Source organism: Gadus chalcogrammus, chromosome 20, assembly GCF_026213295.1.
Source record: "Gadus chalcogrammus isolate NIFS_2021 chromosome 20, NIFS_Gcha_1.0, whole genome shotgun sequence".
Classification (NCBI taxonomy): Eukaryota; Metazoa; Chordata; class Actinopteri; order Gadiformes; family Gadidae; genus Gadus; species Gadus chalcogrammus.
The window spans coordinates 16,675,845-16,696,109 of record NC_079431.1 but is presented as its reverse complement, the minus strand read 5'-3'; the positions used below and the strand labels follow the sequence as shown (position 1 = coordinate 16,696,109).

Sequence of the window (20,265 nt, the reverse complement as noted above, 5' to 3'; positions counted from 1 at the left end):
GGTTAACTATCCCTGCCTCACGTGGAGGGACACCCTCCACGCTGTCTGATGTTGTCAACCTTGTTAGCTGTCGATTTTTAACGGTTATTTGAAAAATTCAGCAAGGTAAATTCTTCTTTCCAAAACTCAGCAGCCATAAATGAATAATTTATACCGTTTCTCACCATGGCTGTGTTCAGAGAGTACAAGGTTGCAGTACCAGTGAGAGGCTAAAACCTTGAAAGTATTTTTTAGTGAATGCGTTAAGGAGCGTTTTGATTGTGTTCTGCAGATTCAAGAGCTGGAATCTGAGAACTCTGAGCTGAAGAAACAACTGCTAGACCTTGAGGACCAGCTGATGATTGCTCACGTACCTCCAGTAAGCCTTCAGCACTTTTGATCTCCCCACCGCCTACACATAGAGATTCAACTCTAACAAAAAGAAGTCACAGAAGCCTGAAAACAGGTGCAGCTCATTAAAGGAGACATATTATGGTGTTTTCCTAACAAGTGAACATAGTATTTGAGTTCTAGAAAACATGTTTTTGAAGCTGTTTGCTGGAAATAGCTTTTAGGAAAAACAATCGCCTGCCACTATTCCCCGCTCTTTCATTCAAGCTATATGCGCCTCGGATGCTGTTATGAATCATAAGGACTGCGTCTGACGTCTCTGGCACTTCCACAACAAGTCAAGATGCATAGTGGGGGAAAGGAACTTTGGCCTTGACTCTCTGAAGTCCATGAACCGCGACATGGAGGAGAAAGGGATTGTATTCCGGGAGCTGAGCTGCTGGACTTGCCGCCGAGACCTACCCCCGCTTCGGCCGCAGTTACACCCGCCGGAGCAGTTCAGCTCACGGAGTACACCACTGGACTGCCGGTGGCCAGACTGCCGGCAGTCCGGCTGGGGTAGCTCGTTGGGAGTCCGGCAGCTCAGCTCCGGGAGTACAATCCAATTCTCCTCCATGCCTCCTCCTCTGGACTGCCGCCGAATCTTCGGCGGCAGTCCGGCAGAGAAAGGGATTGTACTCCCGGAGCTTAGCTGTGCAGGGCTGCCGCCGAGTTCCTTCTGCCGGAGCTGCTCGTCTGCTGGTCGACAAAATCTTAGCTATGCTCTGATTGGAGGGGAGTAGGGAAGTGGGAGGTAATATTCAACTGTGCCCCCTTCCCACGTAGGAGGGGGCGCCGAAACTGACTCGCTCGTTTGGTAACTGTAGGCGGTGTACTTTCAGAAATGCATATCTCACTCAAAAAATCATGTACAGACTTTTTTCAAAGTTTGTATGCGTGTGGGAGCACCAGAGACCCAAAACAAAACAACCCAAATCTAGGAAAAGTGTTGTTTTCATAATATGTCCCCTTTAAGTTAACCAGGGCTCTGTTGGTGTGTTCAAATGAAATGTCCTGAGATACACCTGTGTTCACCCCTACTAATTCACCAATGGATTAAGGGTACAGCTCCGTGATAAAGGCCTATTCATTGTATGTTTTATTTTTTACCTTTCACTGACTCATCCCCAAAGTGGCAGTGATTTTCTCAATTGGCGAATAAAAATAAAACATTAACCTTATAAGGTTAAATTTCCAGACGTTTCAGTGCCGAGATATTTCTTAACAGGTTTGGTATGATATGTTGCACATGAAATATTCATATATTTCTCCATCTGTTTTACAAACGTGTTGCTACTAAAATGATTGGTGTGTGACGGTTGACCCACTAACTCGGTGGTTGTCTCTCTCTCTCTCTCTCTCCTCACACCTGTCTGTCTGTGATCCTTTCTCAGCTGCTGCACATTAACTCCTCTAACGAGGCCTATATGCTCCAGAGGCCCTCCTCTCTCTTCTGGTGTCAAAACTTCCAGTCGCTTTCCTGCCTGGAGATCTCCTCCATCACGCTCACCCCCATGAGCTCGCCCGAGTCCAACTTCTCCACGGGTCTACTAACTCCTCCCCCCTCCAAACCCGCCCTGCCGCCTGCTAAGAGCAGCGAGGGCTTCAGCATCCCGCGACCTCGCGTAAAGCTCTCCTCTTTCCTACTTTACTGCGTTCCTTCTCCTCCTCTCCCCTTTTACTCTATTCTCATCGCCTCCTTTCCAATGATCTCTGTTACACATGCTTAATACCTCCTCCTTTCTATTTTTCCTCCCCCACACTCTTTGATTTGTCCTTCTTTTTCCTCCTTTTGTCATCTACTGTTTCCTTCCTACTTCTCCTCTCACCTCCTCCTGCCATATCATCTTTCATCTTCCACTTCTCTTCTCTGCCTCCCCCTTTATTCTTCCTCATTCCGCCTCACCTCTGTCCTCATTTATTTCCTCTGGTCTTGTTCCACCTCTCCTCCCCTCTTTGGTCCCTCCTCCTCTCATCATTCCTCCAAGCTGGGGGGGGAGAGAGAGCTTCAGGGACCCCCTGCTGTGCCCTCGTCTCCAGCCTTTCCTTTTATTTATTATTCTAGTCATCCCTCTTTGAGATCCGCACGGATCGACTAGCATTACATTCTCCGCCTCACCACGAACCCAGACGTACACGTCCTGCGCTCATAAATACCGTACCACATTCAGCACGTAAATCCTCCCCCCGCTGGCTCTCACCACCTGACCTGATCCGTTTCTCCACACGTTACGCAGGCAGGAAGTGGCTCCATGAAGCCCCTGTCGACGGATGTCTTCGACATGGTTCCCTTCTCCCCCGTGACGCCTCTGGTCCCCCTGCCGCCCAGCAACGGATGCCCGCCCCCACCCCCTGCAACACTACCACCGGATTATAGTAAGGATATCCTAGCACCTAGATCTGATTCAGGGTCTAGTAGCACCACCTAGATATGAGTCAGGGTCTAGTAGCACCACCTAGATATGAGTCAGGGTCTAGTGACACCATCTAGATATGAGTCAGGGTCTAGTGACACCATCTAGACATGAGTCAGGGTCTAGCGACACCACCTAGATATGAGTCAGGGTCTAGTGACACCTTCTAGATATGAGTCAGGGTCTAGCAACACCACCTAGATATGAGTCAGGGTCTAGTAACACCACCTAGATCTGATTCAGGGTCTAGTAGCACCACCTAGATATGAGTCAGGGTCTAGTAACACCACCTAGATCTGATTCAGGGTCTAGTAGCACCACCTAGATATCAGTCAGGGTCTAGCAACTGATAGCCGAGTATGGATCTAGTAACACAACCTTGATATTAGTAAGGATATAGGAATACCCCTCTAGATATATGTAACTAAATATATTTTACACTCTGATCAGATATAAGTATGATACTAACAATACCATCTGATAAAAGTATGATTCTAGTAATACCTTGATTTAAGTATTTGTTTTTATGATACACTCAGGTATAAGTACATATCGGATGAAACCACCATAGGTACGATTCCAATACGACCAGCAGCCTTGACGACCCTAGTCTTAGTGCCATTGATGAACAAAATGGTTCCTATTCCAACATGCTGGGTATTGTACTGTTGCCGGATAATATACAAAATGTGTTTTGGTATCATAACAATCTTATTGAGCTTCCCTCAGTACTACAGACTACATTTACTCTATCAAACATTTTAATAAATGGCAAAGGGTTGTGGTTGTGTACACTTTAAATACAGTATAGAACATTTATGAAATTTTTGGAAACCATATATCCTGGATGTATTCTATTTAACCGTAACCAGTAGTCCCCCAGTTAAAATGTGATGCATCTTATACAACTCACAAACATTACATTCATGTTGGCCTGACATATATTGATATAATGTCCTCTGTATATTTTATGTTCCATAAATATTTTTGTCATGCTATCTCTGTACCTCAAGAGAGCCTGCAAAACGTGCGTGTGTGTTTGTGTGTGTGTGATTTCTCTCCAGGGAAGGACCTGTTTGGCGCGGAGCCTTTCGATCCCTTTACCTGCGGCTCTGCTGATTTCCCCCCGGATATTCAGTCCAAGCTGGACGAGATGCAGGTGAGCAGAATGAATGTGTTCTCGAGGCTCCTGCCCATATCATGTCCAGAGTGAAACTGTCTGGGGAAATGGACATCTGTTTTAGCAGACAGTTTTTTGGTTGACCTTTTTTCTCCTCAAGCTGTCATATACATCAAACTATGTATGCCCTGAATAAATGGGGTTTAAAAGTGATTTTTCATTGAGAATGTCGATGAAAATGTATAAAACCGTTACATGCAATGTATACATAGGCAATTCTGAGCCATTGAAATCTATTGAGTTGTCTTGAGTTGAACAGCATATTATTGCCAGTAGGTGGCATGATTTCACAAGTACTTTAATAATATTTTTTATATTATCACTATCTAATTCCCACTGGTCAATTTTATCCTCTATTTCTTTCACATTTTTCGCTTCAGCGACAGAGATGGTTGGTATTCTTTTACTGTCTTCTTAAACGCCACCCAACCTATATATATATTCATATATATGTGTGTATCAGTTTGTGTGTGTGTGTGTTTTTGTTCAATACTAGTTTTGGTACTGCATGTTTTCTGTGGTCCTGCTGGTACGTGTACCGTCTGTATTCATTATTTTATTTATTTAATTTTGCTCTATTTTTGTGGTGATTCTATGATTCTATTTTTTTCTTCTGAAGGCATTCAATACTTTTCTTGTTTGCTTTTTGAAAGCTTATTGAAAGCCTATTGACTCTTTCTGTTCCAATTAAAGTTAAAAAGGGCTCTCCAAACATACTGGGTAATCAAAGTCACTGGGTATTGATGTGTTTTTTTCCTTTCTTTTGGAGTATGGTTGGGCTGTGGATTCCAGGAGTGTTTACTCAGCTCTGCTATCCCTGCCTATCTTTCAGGAGGGGTTCAAAATGGGACTAACACTAGAGGGCGCTGTGTTTTCTCTGGACCCACTGGATAGCCGTTGCTGATGAAGCCACGAAGGAAGATACTTGTCGTTATTCCCATCATTTTAAACTCATTTGTACGAAGAAGAAGAAGAAGACGAAGAAGTGCCAAATCCTTTCAACACCGTCCAGTCAAGATGTCACACTTTTTCCGTCTTGGAGTTTCTATGTATTTGCATTACTAGATTTGGGTTTTTCAGATATTTCAAGGAAGTTTCCGATATGTTATAGAAATATTTTTGTAAAGAAACGCTTGTGGGATGAGAAGGTTTGAGGACCCCTTGCGTACCCACAGACGATGCAGGTTGTAAATAAAAAGAGTATATCTCATTTTAATATGGTACAAGTTCTGTGTAGACTCACCCATTGGATATAAATGTGCAGCAGCGTTTTTGGTTTTGCATTGACACGTTCCTGTTTGTATGCGCGAGACATTCATTTAAGACAAGTAAATGTAGTCGTCTCTGTGACATGTATAATGCCAAATGTTCCGCTTGTCATTGTTTATACACGACTTGCACCTTTTGTTTTTGTACTTTTTACACCAGTTGTACTTCAATGTAACACGCTTAATTCTTGTCAAATATATCATTTGTATCATTTCACTTAGTTTCAATCAGTAGTAAAAAATAATGTTTTTAATGTTTTGATGTCCTTTTAACCCACTACATTGCCATTCCAGTATTTTATTTCATGGTTTATCATTAACTCACTAACTTTGTTGTTAGCATCATCTCTTGCACCGGAAAGCACTTTTAAATACCTTTGTCCATATAGTAGCATACTATTGACATTATTTTACATTTTATGCAGAATGACTTTGTCGTTACGATTATTAAAGAAAGTCTTACCAGATTAGATCGCTTGATTCATACTTCTAATATTGGTATTTCTTTATTATCTGTAAGGATGTTGTGAGGTAAAGGGTCCAACTTGAACTGAGTTCAATATTTAATTTGATAGCCTGCTTATTAATTCAGAGATTAGTTTGGCGGTGCAACAGGTGTGATATTTGTGATCATCTGTGATCATCGTGGTCCCAAACTGAGAATACCGTTCTTGTACTTTGAATCAGACAACTCGTGACCAAATATTATTTTCAATAAGGAGCATGCAGAGATTTTAAAATATTTGAAGAATTTATTTCTGAGGAAGATGCGAAGGAATGTCCCCCTCCTTCTCCCCCCCACCCCCCCCCCCACCTCTTTTGCTGGTGGGTTAGAAGGCTCATGAAGGAAATATGATCATGTTCAAAGTTCATGTTCATGATCATATTCATGTTCTTTTTAAGATTCAGAAATAAATAGCATTGAACCCAGTCGTACTGCCTCAAACAAAAAGAGGTGCTCCACACAATAGCAGAATACATAATACATGCAGGGAGGGGACAAAAAGCTTAGTCACCTTAACTTTAAATACAAAACTAGTTCAGATGCAGAAACGCAACTAATTTCCCTATGCCATCAATACGTCCACAGAAAATATCACCGCAATCGGGAAGAAAGAGAAGCTTGTGGATTTACCTATCAAACTTAGATTAATATGACAAAGCGTTGTGGGGATAAACAAGCATTGTTTTTAATTTGTTGCATAGCAAGCAGTACATGAAGCAAACAAGCACTCCACCTTTTATAAAAGGACTTCAAGGGCATATAAAAAGATACTAAAAAGGGGGGAAATTGACATGCATAAAGGAGAAATCTGTGCAAAGTAATTGAAATAGTAAAGAGGGTTGGGGGGGATATATATATATATATGTTTATATAAATCATCACCATTCAGACAACTCCAATTACACCTCTCCATCATCGACAGAAATGACTTTTATTTGGCAACCCCAATCCCTTCCCGTCTGCCTGTGCTGGAATAAAAGTGCACAAGGCTCACTACTACTTACAAAACAGCACCTGTGGGGGGAAAAGTATGATTTACAAGCCATCTCATCGCATCCCGGTTTCTGGAGACGAGGTAGCTACGACTGAGGAATGAACAGTCTCAATGGATCTTTAATGTTCTATGGTCAGCACAGAGACACAATAAACTGGATACAAAAATGAGGCTTTCTTTATCAAAAACCGTCTCAAGGAGAAATACAGACGTGCTATATTTATTGTCCTTGATTAGCACCAACATTTTCATTTTGTATTCAAAATGTGCTATTAAAATAAAATAAAATAATACATAAAATCTATCAAACCTATAAGCAGTTCATAGTGGTTGGCAAGAAAATCAATCACTGGCATGGGACGATGTCGTCAAGCCACCAACAGCAGTACAAACTAACAAGGAAGAAAGCAGTTGGTTTTCAGCTAAACAGTATTTAGCTCAGTAAACACATGCCATTAGTGGATAACATCTTTTAAACCAAGTAGGATTACAAGGGTGCGTCCTAACTTGGGGGGGGAAAAAATCAAGTCAAACTTTAAAAAGAAGACAAAGGAATTATTCTGAAAGGTATTAAATTTGTTTTTATGTAAATTTCTCTCAAACATTCATCTGACTTACAATCAAATCATGTTGGATGTAAGGAGGTCTTGGTATTGTTTGAAAGGCACAATAAATATCTTGCCACAGGGCCAGAATAGTCCGCAGTACTGGTATGTACAATGTGGCTGAGCTTCTCAGCTGTCAGTTCAATAGTTTTGGGGGTCCTCCTGGACAACTCCCCCCCCTGTTGTTACTCTACAAGAAGCACACGGGCCCGATGTCAATACCGAACTCTTGGTTAGGGCCACCAATGTCCACAGGAGCCACATCCACAATGGGAAGTCTGGCGGTTTTCTGTGTCCTGTATTCAAACACTGTCTTGCCCCAGTTTCCGTTGGCTTGCTGTGAAAAAAGAGAGGAAAAAAGTGTATGAAGATATTTACTCAAGTAATTTTAGTAGATACTTAGAGTGAAATCAGGATGTTATTAATAAGCGGAGATTTGCTATCTGCTCAAAGATGCCTATGAAATCCAGTAACTTCCAGTAACCAGCAACCTACAGCTATGGTATCCTGCACTTGTACGAAAGGATATAATACCACAATCACACTTATAAAGAGTCACTTTGAGCAGCCCCATATGATGAAGAGAGTAGAGTGGCAGTTTTTTTTAGGGTTTTAGAGTTAAGTGTATCCTTGATGAATTACAATTCAGGGCAGGGCCGCTTGTGGCCTGGCTCCACCCACCTTAGTACTTCCGCTCAATTTTAATTTCAATTTTAAAAGAAAGAGAGAGAGAGAGAGAGAGAGAGAGAGAGAGAGAGAGAGAGAGAGAGAGAGAGAGAGAGAGAGAGAGAGAGAGAGAGAGAGAGAGAGAGAGAGAGAGAGAGAGAGAGATAGACTAGTAGGACCAGGCTAGGCCCCTTAGGTCTTTATACCTTAAAAGCATCTTAGTTTATATTTACCTCCTGCCTTGAATATTCTGAATCATTAGAAACTAATTCTACCTTGAAACAAAGCGGGGGAGAGTCTAGTAGGACCAGGCTAGGCCCCTTAGGTCTTTATACCTTAAAAGCATCTTAGTTTATATTTACCTCCTGCCTTGAATATTCTGAATCATTAGAAACCAATTCTACCTTGACAAAGCAGGGGGAGCTCAGTTCTGGATAATAAATTAAAATCTAGACCACTCAATGACTCGACTCGTTACTACACTAACCAATTAGGCATATGCCTTGTCACGACCCAGGGTTGATTTGGATGGGTCTTTTCTTCATATTCCCTTTCCTTATAAACTTACTTGTTATAAATGGTTCTATCCTCATAGGAGATAAATGAAATGAAGAAGTGTCAAAGCTTTTTTTTTTCATGTAACTCAGTGATGTGACTAAGAATGCACTCTTAAATGTGTGAATGCCTACCGTGCATTTGTCTTCCACCACGGTGTATCTAAAGCGGTTGTTGCCCTCTGCCTTCAGCTCCAGGTCGTTGGATCCCTTGAGGATCAGGGCCTTCTTCAGGTTGTCGGTCTTGGCATCCTTGTAGGCCACAGAGTTCTTGCAGTGGTAGGTAATGGTCTGGGACGCCTCCTTAGACAGCAGACGGATGAAGGTCATCTGGACCGTGACAGAGTTGGCCGACTGGTCTTTGTTGCCATAGGTGAACTAGATGGAAAAGAGGGCGTGTTCAGAACATTGTCTTCAGAAATCAGGTTACAATTTCCATAGAGAAGCTGTGGACGTTTATTTCAGCGATGGAACGTTAAACATTGCTCAACGACATTGAAAATAAGTAACCGTTGAATAATATTGAAACAGATCTCTATGATGAAATGATCAAAACGATACATTTTAAATTGTTGTCGTTAGAAGACAAAAATATGTATTTTAACCAACGATAAAAGTCAGCGATGGCCACTTGCTCAAGGATGCCGAAAGCTACACTGTAGACATTAAGGTCAAAACCTCAGTACCTCTCTGGCCGGAAGTTGTACACCCTAACCATTGTGAAACAACTTCATAGAGGTACTTACTTGTGATCCTCGGTTCATGTCGGCTCCGAACCACACAGGCTTGTTCCTGGCAGTGTTCCACCATGACTTCCGGGGGATGTTGGCGGGGTTGGCTGCGATGCAGGTCTCTCCGGTCTCCATGTTGCAGTGCACCATGATGGCGTCCTCAGCGCTGCCCTGGTTAGGATCCACCCAGAATTCTCCTAAACAAGTAATGAGAAAGAAATGTGGGTTTATGAACACACAGCGTATACGATTTCAAACAAGATGGATCTGAAAGCGTTATAATGCCAGAAATGTTTGTTCCCTATCGCAGGAACTGAAATCTATAACTTGTGGAACTTGATTGATATCTGAAAATTGAAAGCTGCGCTATATAGTCATTTAACAGATGCTTTAATCCAAAGCAAGTGCATATATGGGTTAGGGTTGAAAAACGCCCATTGCCCCTGCAACAGTAACCTATAAATGTCACCTTTACCTCACTCGAGAATTATTAGATGCAGTGAATATGCCGTCAGCTTGATATAACAGCAAAGAACGCTGTTGTAACTTTGCAGAAGTTTTCCCAACAGCTAGTTTGTTCATCAAGTTCCCAATACACTGTGTGATGCTACACATCATTCTCTAAGTGCAACCGTCCATATAGCAGGCAAAGATGCCATTCAAATAGTATTATTCACAAAATAAAACAAATGACTAAAGTATCTTACTTTTGTAAGGTACTAAGGTTAGGTATTCCATGAGATCACCCACCCATGACAATGATAATAATAATAATAATAATAATAATAATAATAATAATAATAATAATAATAATAATAATAATAATAATTCATTGAATTTATATAGTGCTTCTATTTTCTAGAAACTATTTTCTAGAAACAGAAAAAGGGGGGGAACATCACTAACCACCAACAGTGTGTCACCCACTTGGGTGATGCACGGCAGGCAATCAGTGCCAGAACGCTCACCACACACCAGCTTGAGGTGGAAAGTGAGGGAATTAATGAATAAGCCAATTATACAGGGGGATGATTAGGGGGCCAGATTCAATGAGCCCGGTTGGGCAGTTTTAGCCAGGTCACCGGGGAATCCCCTGCTCTTTGCAATAAATGCCCTGGGATCTTTCATGACCTCAGTGAGTCAGGACCTCGGTTTTACGTCTCCTCCAAAGGACGGCACCTTCCACAGCACAGTGTCCCCGTCACTGCACTGGGGCATTGGGGATTGATGCTTTTGGCCTCCCTTATGTGAGCGGATTACAGATCCACCAGGACTCACCGCTCTTCTTGGCCGGGTAGCACTGTTTCAGATCTTCACAGGTCCTGGCCGGGTGCTTCTTGCTGCCATCTGGGCTCTTCATGCTATTGATCTGGCTGCTGAGAGCCTTCAGGGTAGCCTGTACCCCGGGGTCGACCGGCACGATGGTGGAGCCGTTGCTGACGGGCATGGCCTCGTCCTCGCTGAACTCAGGAGGAGGAGGGGGGCCGGAGTCGTAGTCGTGACCTCCGAACATGTCTTCCATGGCGGCGGTGGGGGGTCCGGGTGGGCCAGGGAGTCCCGGTGGGCCGTCTTCTCCTGGTGGTCCCTGTTATTCAAGAGAGGCAGTTGAGAAAGGATTTTCCATTTTTGACTTTTTGACAGGGAAAATGGAGGGAACATATTAATTTATCTTGGGTCACTTTGGCCTCACCTCAGGTCCGATCTCTCCACTGATTCCACGTGTTCCTGGAGGTCCCATTGGTCCTGGCTGTCCAAGGTATCCTTCCTTTCCTGGTGGCCCAATGGGTCCGGGAGGTCCCTGTAAACACGCAACAAAAAGGTTTCTATACAGGTATGGTTCTGTGTCTTCTGAACGTCTGTATTTGGTATAAAATCTTTGAAACCGTTTTAAATATACAAAGTTGAATTTACCCTTTGGCCACTTGGTCCGATGATACCAGTGGTTCCCTGTTCACCAGTTGTACCCTATACTCCGGTGGGGGGAAGATTGCAATTAAAGACTAGAACAACACAGACATATTTCTGTGAGATTATTATGGCTGTAGGGTAGGGTTGGATAATGAAGTGTACAGTCAACTTACGGGAGGTCCGGGCAGACCCTGCAAACCAGTGAATCCACGGTGTCCCTTCTGACCTCTCTCTCCATGATCTCCAAGGTCACCCTTATCTCCTCTTGGTCCTTGTGGTCCCTGAGTCATAAAATATTACAAAGCAACAGATTTCATAGAATGTCATATGTAATAATACAACATCTCTGGGGTTAGTAGATCCAGAAGCTTGGAATTGGACAGTTGATCAGAGACTCACCGTCAATCCCCTCTTTCCAGCAGAGCCAGGGGGTCCCACGGGTCCTCTAGAGCCCTGCAAGAGATTCCAGATATAAGAAATAGTGTCGCTTTATTCTGTTTTCCTGTCTGGCTTTTTCCACACAATGATTTGACCTATGATGTCCATTCAACTGGTAGAATCCGTGTTTTCAGTATACATCAGTTCTCAAAATGTTTCAGTTTGTGGGAAAAAATGTAGAAGATTCTAAAATAGTTCTCAAGTAGCATTAAATGGCTGTGTGGTACTAAGGCAGGCTATGTCTTGGACCGATGAGACAACTGCAGTTCTTACAGCGTCTCCTCTCCTTCCTGCCCCACCGGTTGCCCCCACAGGACCTGGGGTACCAGGAAGCCCCGAAGATCCCAGAAGCCCCTCAGGACCGGGGTCGCCTCTGGCGCCCTGGAGAGAGAGGAACAAACAACCAGAGTGAAACAGACCACAGACCACGACTAAAGGATTTTGAGTGGCTAATGGGATGTTCTCCTACCCTTTGTCCCAAAACACCGTCCTTGCCCGGTGGGCCGTCAGATCCAGCAGGCCCCTGAAGAAAATAGAAAAAGACAGAGTTGGTTTACAGTTGACCCAACACTGTGTTATTTTTTTGTATAGACCATAATGTTAGAATACAATACCCAAAGTATTCATACCACGTCCTACTAAAACTGAATAAAAAGTCAAAATACTGCTGAGGTATTTAGCAAACACTTTTTATCCAAAGCAACTTAAAGTTCATTCAGATACAAGCCATTAAGGAGCAGGTTTGGGCCACTCACTTTGGAATCAAACTCACTGTCTTACATTTCTAATGTCTTGACTAGGATATAATTGTAGCACTTTGCATGACTAACCAATATGATCCTTAAGGGTCTAAGCTGGGAGTTAAACTCCCTAGCCAATACACCACCCTCCCCATCCCACCACATATCATGGCTACGTACATCAGGACCTGGATCGCCACGGGGTCCATTGAGACCGGGAACACCCAAAGGTCCAGAGGGTCCTTTGTCTCCAGTTGTACCCGCTGCTCCCTGCTTTCCTGGTGGACCCTGCAGAGAAATATCACGCCTTAGATCGGAGTACATGGGAGTCCAATATTAAAATGATATATATAAATTCAACTAATTTTATCTTCATATTTTGGGTAATGGACAGATACACTAAAATAATAAAGCTCATTCAAACACTCCTGATCACACTACAGCAGTCAAATATGCAATAAAGTCAGTCAGCGTTTTCCAGCCAATTCGATTTCAGGGTTCATCAACAGTGTACAATCTGCCAAGACAACCTAACAGAGGTTTGCAGGAGCTTTGGGAAACACAAAATGGACGTAGATGACCTGGAATATAGAGAAGGAACAAGTCCTGATACATACAGCAGCTCCTGGAAGTCCAGGCATGCCACGTTCTCCTCTCTGCCCGGGAAGTCCCACGATGCCTCTCTGTCCTGTAGTTCCAGCTGGACCAGGAGGGCCATCGGGGCCCTAGAAAGGAGCGCAAGCCACATGTTGAGAACCATATTCCATTGCTGGAGTTCATATGTCTTGAGAAATGTGTTATATCATTATTTATAGCTATTTTTTTAATCCAAAGTACCCATGAATTTACCTATCATCAATAAAGTATATATATATATATATATATATATATATATATATATATATATATATGTAGCTATGTGTCTATGTATCTATGTATCTATCTATCTAATGTATCTATCTATCATTTATATCTATACGCATGCCACTTGCTGAGTGCCTGCATCTCTTAGCCTAGGGTGGACCCAGGCTGAGAATGGAACCCCCAGCCCCTTTGTGTTCTAAAACCAGGAGAACCCTGTTCTGCTGACCGTGGGTCCATCCTCTCCAGAGTCTCCCTTGTCTCCTGAGCTGCCGCCGGGTCCTGCGGGGCCCCTCTCGCCCTGTCTTCCTGGGGCTCCGTTGTCTCCACGCAGACCGGCTGGACCCTCTTTACCTGGGGCACCCAGTGGGCCAGCCTCACCGATGGGACCCTGGAAACAAAACATGGATTATAAAATTCAGATTCCGATTCAGAGAGGAGGGATTTATCTAGGTGCGATGGAAATTCAATGGAAAACAAATACAAATATATCAATAATAATAAAGAAGCTAAAATAATGCATGTATGAATAAATTGGACTGATGGTTTTGGCAGTAGTTACATTGTACATGAATATGATGAGATGGTGCTTGATTACAAAAGTTCAGATGAAGCTAGTATATTGTAATTTCAGATTGTGGTGTAAAATGTATTTACTTACATTGGGACCTGGTGGGCCAACTTTTCCTGCTGATCCAGGGAATCCAGTTGGACCCTATGACAGAAAAGGCAGATTAACAGATTTTGTAACCTTCTTAATTCAATTCTGATAAAAATAGCAAATAATAGGTCAAGACTTCAATATTGTTTTCCTTACATATATACGTGTTACAAATAAACAATATTTTGTAAACGTTGCCTTACTGGTGCACCCTGAGTTCCTCTTCCTCCTTTAAGTCCAGCAACACCAGAGGGCCCCTACAAAATAAACAGCTCAGTCAATCAAATCAATACAGGACTTCATCACAAAGCACCAACGAAAAAGAACATCGAAAAAGGGGTGAAAAAACGGTACGTCATTCTTTTTTTACGGCATTTCAGGTATGTGCATAATGCAGCGAAACATTTTCAAAAGCCAAAAAGGTATCCGTTCCTTATCAAGTTTCCCATCTGCTTTGTAGATACTCTCCATCCCGCTAATATAATATTCCTATGGTCCATCTCTGGATGGATGGCTCCTTCAACATTTTTGTTATTCAAATTTATTCAATCATCAATTCAGACACTTGGGAGGGCATCTTTCAAACTCTCAGTTCTTGGTAGACCCAAAGTGGGCCACACAAAAAAAAAAATTGTGTTGCAGGTCCAATAGTATAAATGTTATGTGATAATAATCCTAATGTCCTGAGGGCAGGTCGGACTCACTGGAGGTCCGTGAGCTCCAGACAATCCCTGGGGTCCTGGGGATCCAGCATCTCCCTTCTGACCTGGCTCTCCAGGCTCCCCTTTCACTCCAGGCTGGCCGTCAGGGCCCTGCAATGGATTTGGTGAGCATTAGCATTGTTATATTAGCAATAACCGAACAATGTTGTCTATTTCTGTCTCAAGAGAAAGGATATCTCGGGTCATACTGATTCCGATGCCTCAGGGACATAGTTTTTGTTATTTGCTCCTCACAAGATAAAAGTAGATAATAATAATACATTATAATAATGAAAAAGATATAAAGGTAATGTGTCTATTGAGAAGGGTCACATTCTCTACAAATTCAATTCATCTTTAACTTTTACACAAGATGAAAAAGACACCAACTGATACAAGTTAGCAATTTTACGACCTTTTTCGTAACATTTGACTTTTACAACTCTTCATGGACAAATTATAATAACGATATGATGGACAACGTTATCAAAATTCAGACATCGGATGAAAAATTAAAGATCAAAACAACGACTTACGGGTGGTCCGGCGAATCCCACCGCTCCGGTCGGTCCAGGGTCACCTCTGGCTCCCTGGAATTAAAGAGATAAGCTCATCAGCAATGTGTTTATCAATCTGCTGCCACTTACTCACGGCAACAGAATCACATTAGGGAAATAAGGTTAATAACGCGTATAAAAAGGTGACACTATCCAAAATGACTTATTACTCACGTGGACTCCTCGCGAACCGTAGGGCCCTGCTGGGCCTTTGGGTCCGGGCTCCCCCTGTGAACAACATCAAGGAAAAATCAATTACAAAACCGCATCTTTACTGCCAATCATCACCTCAGTGTCCAGACTGCACCCCAAAGATGTCTGGTCTTTTTGTAATGCCTTTAACAAACATGTACAAATTCAACGCGGTCAACCAACAAGCCGGGTAATGGAATCTATAAGAATACTAACAATAATAATGCTACAACTTTATTGCAAAAGCACCGTTTATTATTTTCCCTAGCCACACTTCATTTGAACAACCAGACACAGAGGAAACAGTATTATACAAGTCTGGCAGGTTTATAACTTCAGGGAACTGTTAAGTGCTGTTGTCAAGCAGTATTGTGTGCATCTCGGGCAATGATGATTTAAAGAGCATAACGTGTTGTGAGCCTGGTTAAATATAACAGTGTGATAAGAATGACATGTAAAATAACACCAAAAGGTGGACTCAGAAGGAAAAATAAGGTTTACCTTTTCACCGCTAGGGCCTGAGGGTCCCAGTGGGCCAACAGCTCCGGGAGCACCCTGTTCAAAGTGAATAAATGCATTAATGAATGGATGATTGAATAAATACACAAACCAACCACATTAGGAACAGCTCTGCTTTGTTGTGACCAGCCACACATGGACTCAATGGAAAATGAAAAACACGATTCTCATAAAGAGAAAAAAATATGCCCATGGATGAAACAAACTATTTAGGAAATCATTGGACCATTGAAACCAGCATCATGTGCATTTAATGAAACTCCAATAAAAAAATTTGATTCTCATGGACCTGCTGTGAAATTGCATTATACATTAATATAATCCACGTATCCATTGTGTGCTTTCTTTTTGCCCTCATTGAATCCTGAATTTCATTTCCTGATTTGTGGCTTGAACGGTACACCCCGGGGCTTTCCTTAGACATCCAATGAATAGAAACGAAAACCAATATAATACATAACCAAATAATCATACGAAAAATATATATGGTTATCAAAAAAAGGGGCTTACCCTAGCACCATCATTTCCAGGTGTACCTTCGGATCCTTTTTCCCCGATATTACCCTGTGATAGAAGGAAAGGTAGACTATAAAATTGTCTCTATACCAGGAGAGAAGGAAAGGCAGACTATGTCATGTTCTCTATAACAGGAGAGAAGGGGAGGTAGGCTATGTAATGTTCTCTATACCAGGAGAGAAGGAAAGGTAGACCTTATGATCATAGTTCATTTGTTTCACTTCCAACTTAACATATGTGTCATGATGATAAAGTTTATGTTAAATTATGTACCAAACATGATATTAGGCTGAATTCAATTTGTTTCGATTAGATTAGATAATACAGGCAAAATAACACAGAAAGAAGTATTGCACACACAGATTATAGATTGCGAATGAATATGATGTACGTTAAACATGGATTGATATTTTAAGAATAACAGGAGACGGATAGCAGGACGATGTCTAAACCCACTCTGTCGCCTTTGGGCCCCGGTGATCCGGAGATACCCCTCTCTCCAGACTGTCCCTGCAGACCAGGGGGTCCTGCGTCTCCCAGGGTCCCGGTGGGTCCAGGACTACCCTGTGGAAATCAAGCAGAGCGTTGTTAAAGGGTATCTTCATTGCACTTTGTGGTGGAAACTCCCAGCTTTTGTAAAGGATCCTCCAAACACAATGACTGTAAAAGCAAGTATTTGGCCTGTACATTCATGTCTACATGTATCCTACTGCTCAGAAAGAAGCAGCTTATCTTAATCCTTTGTGTCATTAACACAGATCGCACATGTTAACTCTTAGTTCGGTCTGTAATATAAATTGCCAATATACAGGACAAATCAGGTTTCACATAACTGTTGAACACTGGTTTGTTCCTCTGTGTAGTATGGTTTATGGGTATGTGACCTGGACTGAGGTATATCTTGTGCTATGCATCCTGACACCCGTTTACTCTCCTGTCCGTACCTTGGGTCCATCTGGACCAAGGGATCCGGGGATTCCTTTGGGTCCTTGAAGACCGGTTGAACCGAGTTCACCTCTTTCACCAGGAACTCCTCGCTCTCCCTATGGTGTATGGTGGAGACAATGTCAGTACCTAGATTTGACCGTTCAAGTCTCAATGTAATGCAGTCTCATTGTTTGACAGACGCTATTGAGATGTGTTGGATGGGACGTACCCTTGGTCCAATCTGTCCCACTGCTCCCAACTCTCCGGGAATACCCTTGAAAGACACAACACAGACATTGAAACCACAGTTGTATATCAAGCGTCAGTATATATCAAGCAGCATCAATCTGATTTCGGTTGATAATGATATGAACTGATGGGTAGTCAACTATGATTGACCAGTGAGGTTCAAAAACAAAGAAAATCCAGCGGGTTAAAATATTGAGGTGAACTCCTCAATATTTGAACCCGCTGGATTTTCTAATATGCTAGCATTACAACTGGGTGGAAAATCCAACCTCACTTGGTCCACTTATGGAAAACCACCCCTTGAATTGCGTTGGCATTTTTTGTGTAAAATTAAAAAGAATAAATTATTATTATAAGTTATAAATAAATGATCATTTTTAGCATTTGCTTACCAGGTCACCTGGTTTCCCAGATTCTCCCGGTGGTCCTTGGTTTCCAGGCAAGCCCTAATAACACAAAGTCATCCACATAAACATTTCAGTTCTATCTTCACATTTATAATATTAATCAATTAATCTAACAATAACAAAAGCACTAATAAATAACCCACCTGGAATCCATTGACACCTGGTGGTCCTTGCTCTCCTCTGTCTCCTGCAACACCCTATGGAGGAAGAGAAAACATTAGAAATCGAATTCTTATTACCAAATATTATTGAAGTCAATGTTTTTTGTTTGTGGATTAAAATTCATCTCCTTACAGACGGGCCTGGGGGGCCAGCTGGTCCGACCTCTCCGTCTTTCCCTGGAGGACCCTGCAAGGTTAAAGAAAAAAAAAAAGTCAAAGGTCAACTCAACTTTTTAACAGGTGACAGGAGAGTATTTTGAGTATTTTGTTTCACAGTACTACAATAAAGTTTCCAAACAGCACTCACCCTCTGACCTGCTACTCCTGCAGAGCCTTGTTCCCCTGTCTTTCCTGGGTCACCCTTGGAGGTTTAACACAGGGTTATTAAGATATATATATATAAGGTAGAAACAATATAAACAACAGATATGTGTGGTCATTCCATCCTCTTGGTTACTATGGGCTATATAGTCATTTAGCGATATCCAACGCATGTAAATCATTAAGTAACTCAATAAGAAAACAGGTAGACTACAGACATTGGGGGTTAGAACCAAGAACCTTCCAGCTGTATGTCAAACACCCTAACCACTAAATCCCTCATCTAGGTCGAATCCAGAGCCTTACATTGAAGCCTTTGGGTCCTGGCAGTCCCATAGTTCCAGCTGGACCTCTGTTCCCGATGGATCCTGCAGGTCCAGGGCGTCCATCCTCACCGGCGGCGCCCTAAAAGATTGAAATGCCTCATGAATGCTAATGGTTAGGTGCAAATGCAGGGTATGATTGATTTATTTTAGCTCAAAACACTGCATTATCGGTCAGTGCAGAGTGTTGTCCTTCAGAGCATTGAGGCTTATATGGTTCATGTTCCGATTTGCTTGGCATCATTGAACTTACCAGAGGTCCTGGCTTTCCCTCAGCTCCTTGGACTCCAGGAGTGCCAGTCAGACCCTGCAGAGGAATGCCCACGGTCATTGTGAGATAATGCTTGGTTATTAATATTCTCAAAGAGCAGTGGACTGGAGCAGTGGGGTTCCTCATACCCTGGCACCTGGCAGACCAGGTTCTCCACCACGACCAAGGTCACCAAACGCTCCTTTGGGGCCAGATACACCAGATGTTCCACGATCTCCAAGGGCACCCTAAGGAGAAGATAACAGTATTTTAACACTATAAAGATACAATTGAACAAACACTGTCCAATTTGTCTGTAATATGAAGTTAAGATTTATAGATTATGCGATTGGTTTGTTGAGTTAATCGTAAAAATCAATGAAACCAATGGTGTACCTTAGGTCCCGGTAATCCATCAGCACCAGGGAATCCTCTGTTTCCAGGAGATCCCTAAGAAAAGCACAATACATTTAGTACTTATGTTTAGGTACAATGCATGTCAAAGCTGAATGGCCTCTGTCTTAAAATTGTGTAAACTTCTCTTGCATTGCAAGATGAATTGCATATTGCATTGTATACAACAGCAATACAGTGTCACTTGATATGAACCTTTCACTAACATATCTCTCTTGATTGAGAACTTGTGAGGTTCATAATGAAACAAATGGAATATTTGAGGTTAAGGTTTGGAACTCACCCTCTCACCAACGGGACCAATAGGTCCAAGAGAACCGGAATCTCCCCTGGGTCCGCGTTTACCCTCCTCACCCTGGGGTCCGATCACCCCCTGAGATCCAGAAGAACCCTAGAGCCAGAAGAGAACCCATAATATCATTGATTTCTGATTGATATTTGTTAAATTCAAGTATGTGCTCTTGCACGCTTGCAAACCATCCATTTGTATATGTTTTGCTATGGAATCTATGGACTCCTCATCATTCCTATGAAACTGTGTTTTCTAGTTTAAATAACATAGAGTAAGAATTTTTTGGGACAAAACATAGAAAAATATGAACTATCCAAAAGTACTGTATATGTTTAGCCAATGCATAGGAATGGAAATGCAAGCCATCAATGTGTATGTATTTAGATATAGAATCAATGTTCTCCTCATGTATATTCCGTACGTATGCCTAACATAGTCCACATGTATAACATAGGTATCTCTGGCAATGGAAACTTACAGATTCACCCTTAGGCCCGGCTTCTCCTTTAAATCCTCCTACACCCAGATCACCCTAGGAAACA

The 20,265-nt window shown here is 42.3% G+C and overlaps 2 protein-coding genes across 5 annotated transcripts in view; one reads left to right on the top strand and one right to left on the bottom strand.

The window, feature by feature from the left end:
- Nucleotides 1–5,963, top strand: part of gulp1a (GULP PTB domain containing engulfment adaptor 1a) — a 61,543-nt gene extending 55,580 nt beyond the window's left edge. For 3 of the 4 annotated variants that reach the window (XM_056579445.1, XM_056579444.1, XM_056579446.1), the window contains 4 exons: nucleotides 272–358; nucleotides 2,607–2,745; nucleotides 3,848–3,942; nucleotides 4,796–5,962. In XM_056579445.1, the coding sequence (XP_056435420.1) occupies nucleotides 272–358; nucleotides 2,607–2,745; nucleotides 3,848–3,942; nucleotides 4,796–4,867 (393 nt within the window). In that variant the 3' untranslated portion in view covers nucleotides 4,868–5,962. Of the gene's footprint in view, nucleotides 1–271; nucleotides 359–2,606; nucleotides 2,746–3,847; nucleotides 3,943–4,795 lie in introns of all 4 variants that reach the window. The other variant, XM_056579447.1, reaches the window with a different exon arrangement.
- A 95-nt stretch (nucleotides 5,964–6,058) lies between these two features.
- The window catches only part of col5a2a (collagen, type V, alpha 2a), a 40,717-nt gene continuing 26,510 nt past the window's right edge, over nucleotides 6,059–20,265 (bottom strand). The window contains exons 22-54 of the mRNA XM_056580572.1: nucleotides 20,202–20,255; nucleotides 19,715–19,822; nucleotides 19,414–19,467; nucleotides 19,167–19,265; nucleotides 19,021–19,074; nucleotides 18,751–18,849; nucleotides 18,431–18,484; nucleotides 18,257–18,310; nucleotides 18,106–18,159; nucleotides 17,948–18,001; nucleotides 17,536–17,580; nucleotides 17,324–17,422; nucleotides 16,836–16,943; nucleotides 16,374–16,427; nucleotides 15,846–15,899; nucleotides 15,327–15,380; nucleotides 15,132–15,185; nucleotides 14,599–14,706; nucleotides 14,098–14,151; nucleotides 13,895–13,948; nucleotides 13,463–13,624; nucleotides 12,990–13,097; nucleotides 12,553–12,660; nucleotides 12,102–12,155; nucleotides 11,906–12,013; nucleotides 11,594–11,647; nucleotides 11,368–11,475; nucleotides 11,198–11,251; nucleotides 10,977–11,084; nucleotides 10,565–10,871; nucleotides 9,302–9,483; nucleotides 8,691–8,933; nucleotides 6,059–7,672 (exon numbers count right to left, since the gene is read on the bottom strand). Coding sequence (XP_056436547.1) covers nucleotides 7,526–7,672; nucleotides 8,691–8,933; nucleotides 9,302–9,483; nucleotides 10,565–10,871; nucleotides 10,977–11,084; nucleotides 11,198–11,251; nucleotides 11,368–11,475; nucleotides 11,594–11,647; nucleotides 11,906–12,013; nucleotides 12,102–12,155; nucleotides 12,553–12,660; nucleotides 12,990–13,097; nucleotides 13,463–13,624; nucleotides 13,895–13,948; nucleotides 14,098–14,151; nucleotides 14,599–14,706; nucleotides 15,132–15,185; nucleotides 15,327–15,380; nucleotides 15,846–15,899; nucleotides 16,374–16,427; nucleotides 16,836–16,943; nucleotides 17,324–17,422; nucleotides 17,536–17,580; nucleotides 17,948–18,001; nucleotides 18,106–18,159; nucleotides 18,257–18,310; nucleotides 18,431–18,484; nucleotides 18,751–18,849; nucleotides 19,021–19,074; nucleotides 19,167–19,265; nucleotides 19,414–19,467; nucleotides 19,715–19,822; nucleotides 20,202–20,255 — 3,111 coding nt within the window. The 3' untranslated portion in view covers nucleotides 6,059–7,525. The remainder of the gene's footprint in view (nucleotides 7,673–8,690; nucleotides 8,934–9,301; nucleotides 9,484–10,564; nucleotides 10,872–10,976; nucleotides 11,085–11,197; nucleotides 11,252–11,367; nucleotides 11,476–11,593; nucleotides 11,648–11,905; nucleotides 12,014–12,101; nucleotides 12,156–12,552; nucleotides 12,661–12,989; nucleotides 13,098–13,462; nucleotides 13,625–13,894; nucleotides 13,949–14,097; nucleotides 14,152–14,598; nucleotides 14,707–15,131; nucleotides 15,186–15,326; nucleotides 15,381–15,845; nucleotides 15,900–16,373; nucleotides 16,428–16,835; nucleotides 16,944–17,323; nucleotides 17,423–17,535; nucleotides 17,581–17,947; nucleotides 18,002–18,105; nucleotides 18,160–18,256; nucleotides 18,311–18,430; nucleotides 18,485–18,750; nucleotides 18,850–19,020; nucleotides 19,075–19,166; nucleotides 19,266–19,413; nucleotides 19,468–19,714; nucleotides 19,823–20,201; nucleotides 20,256–20,265) is intronic.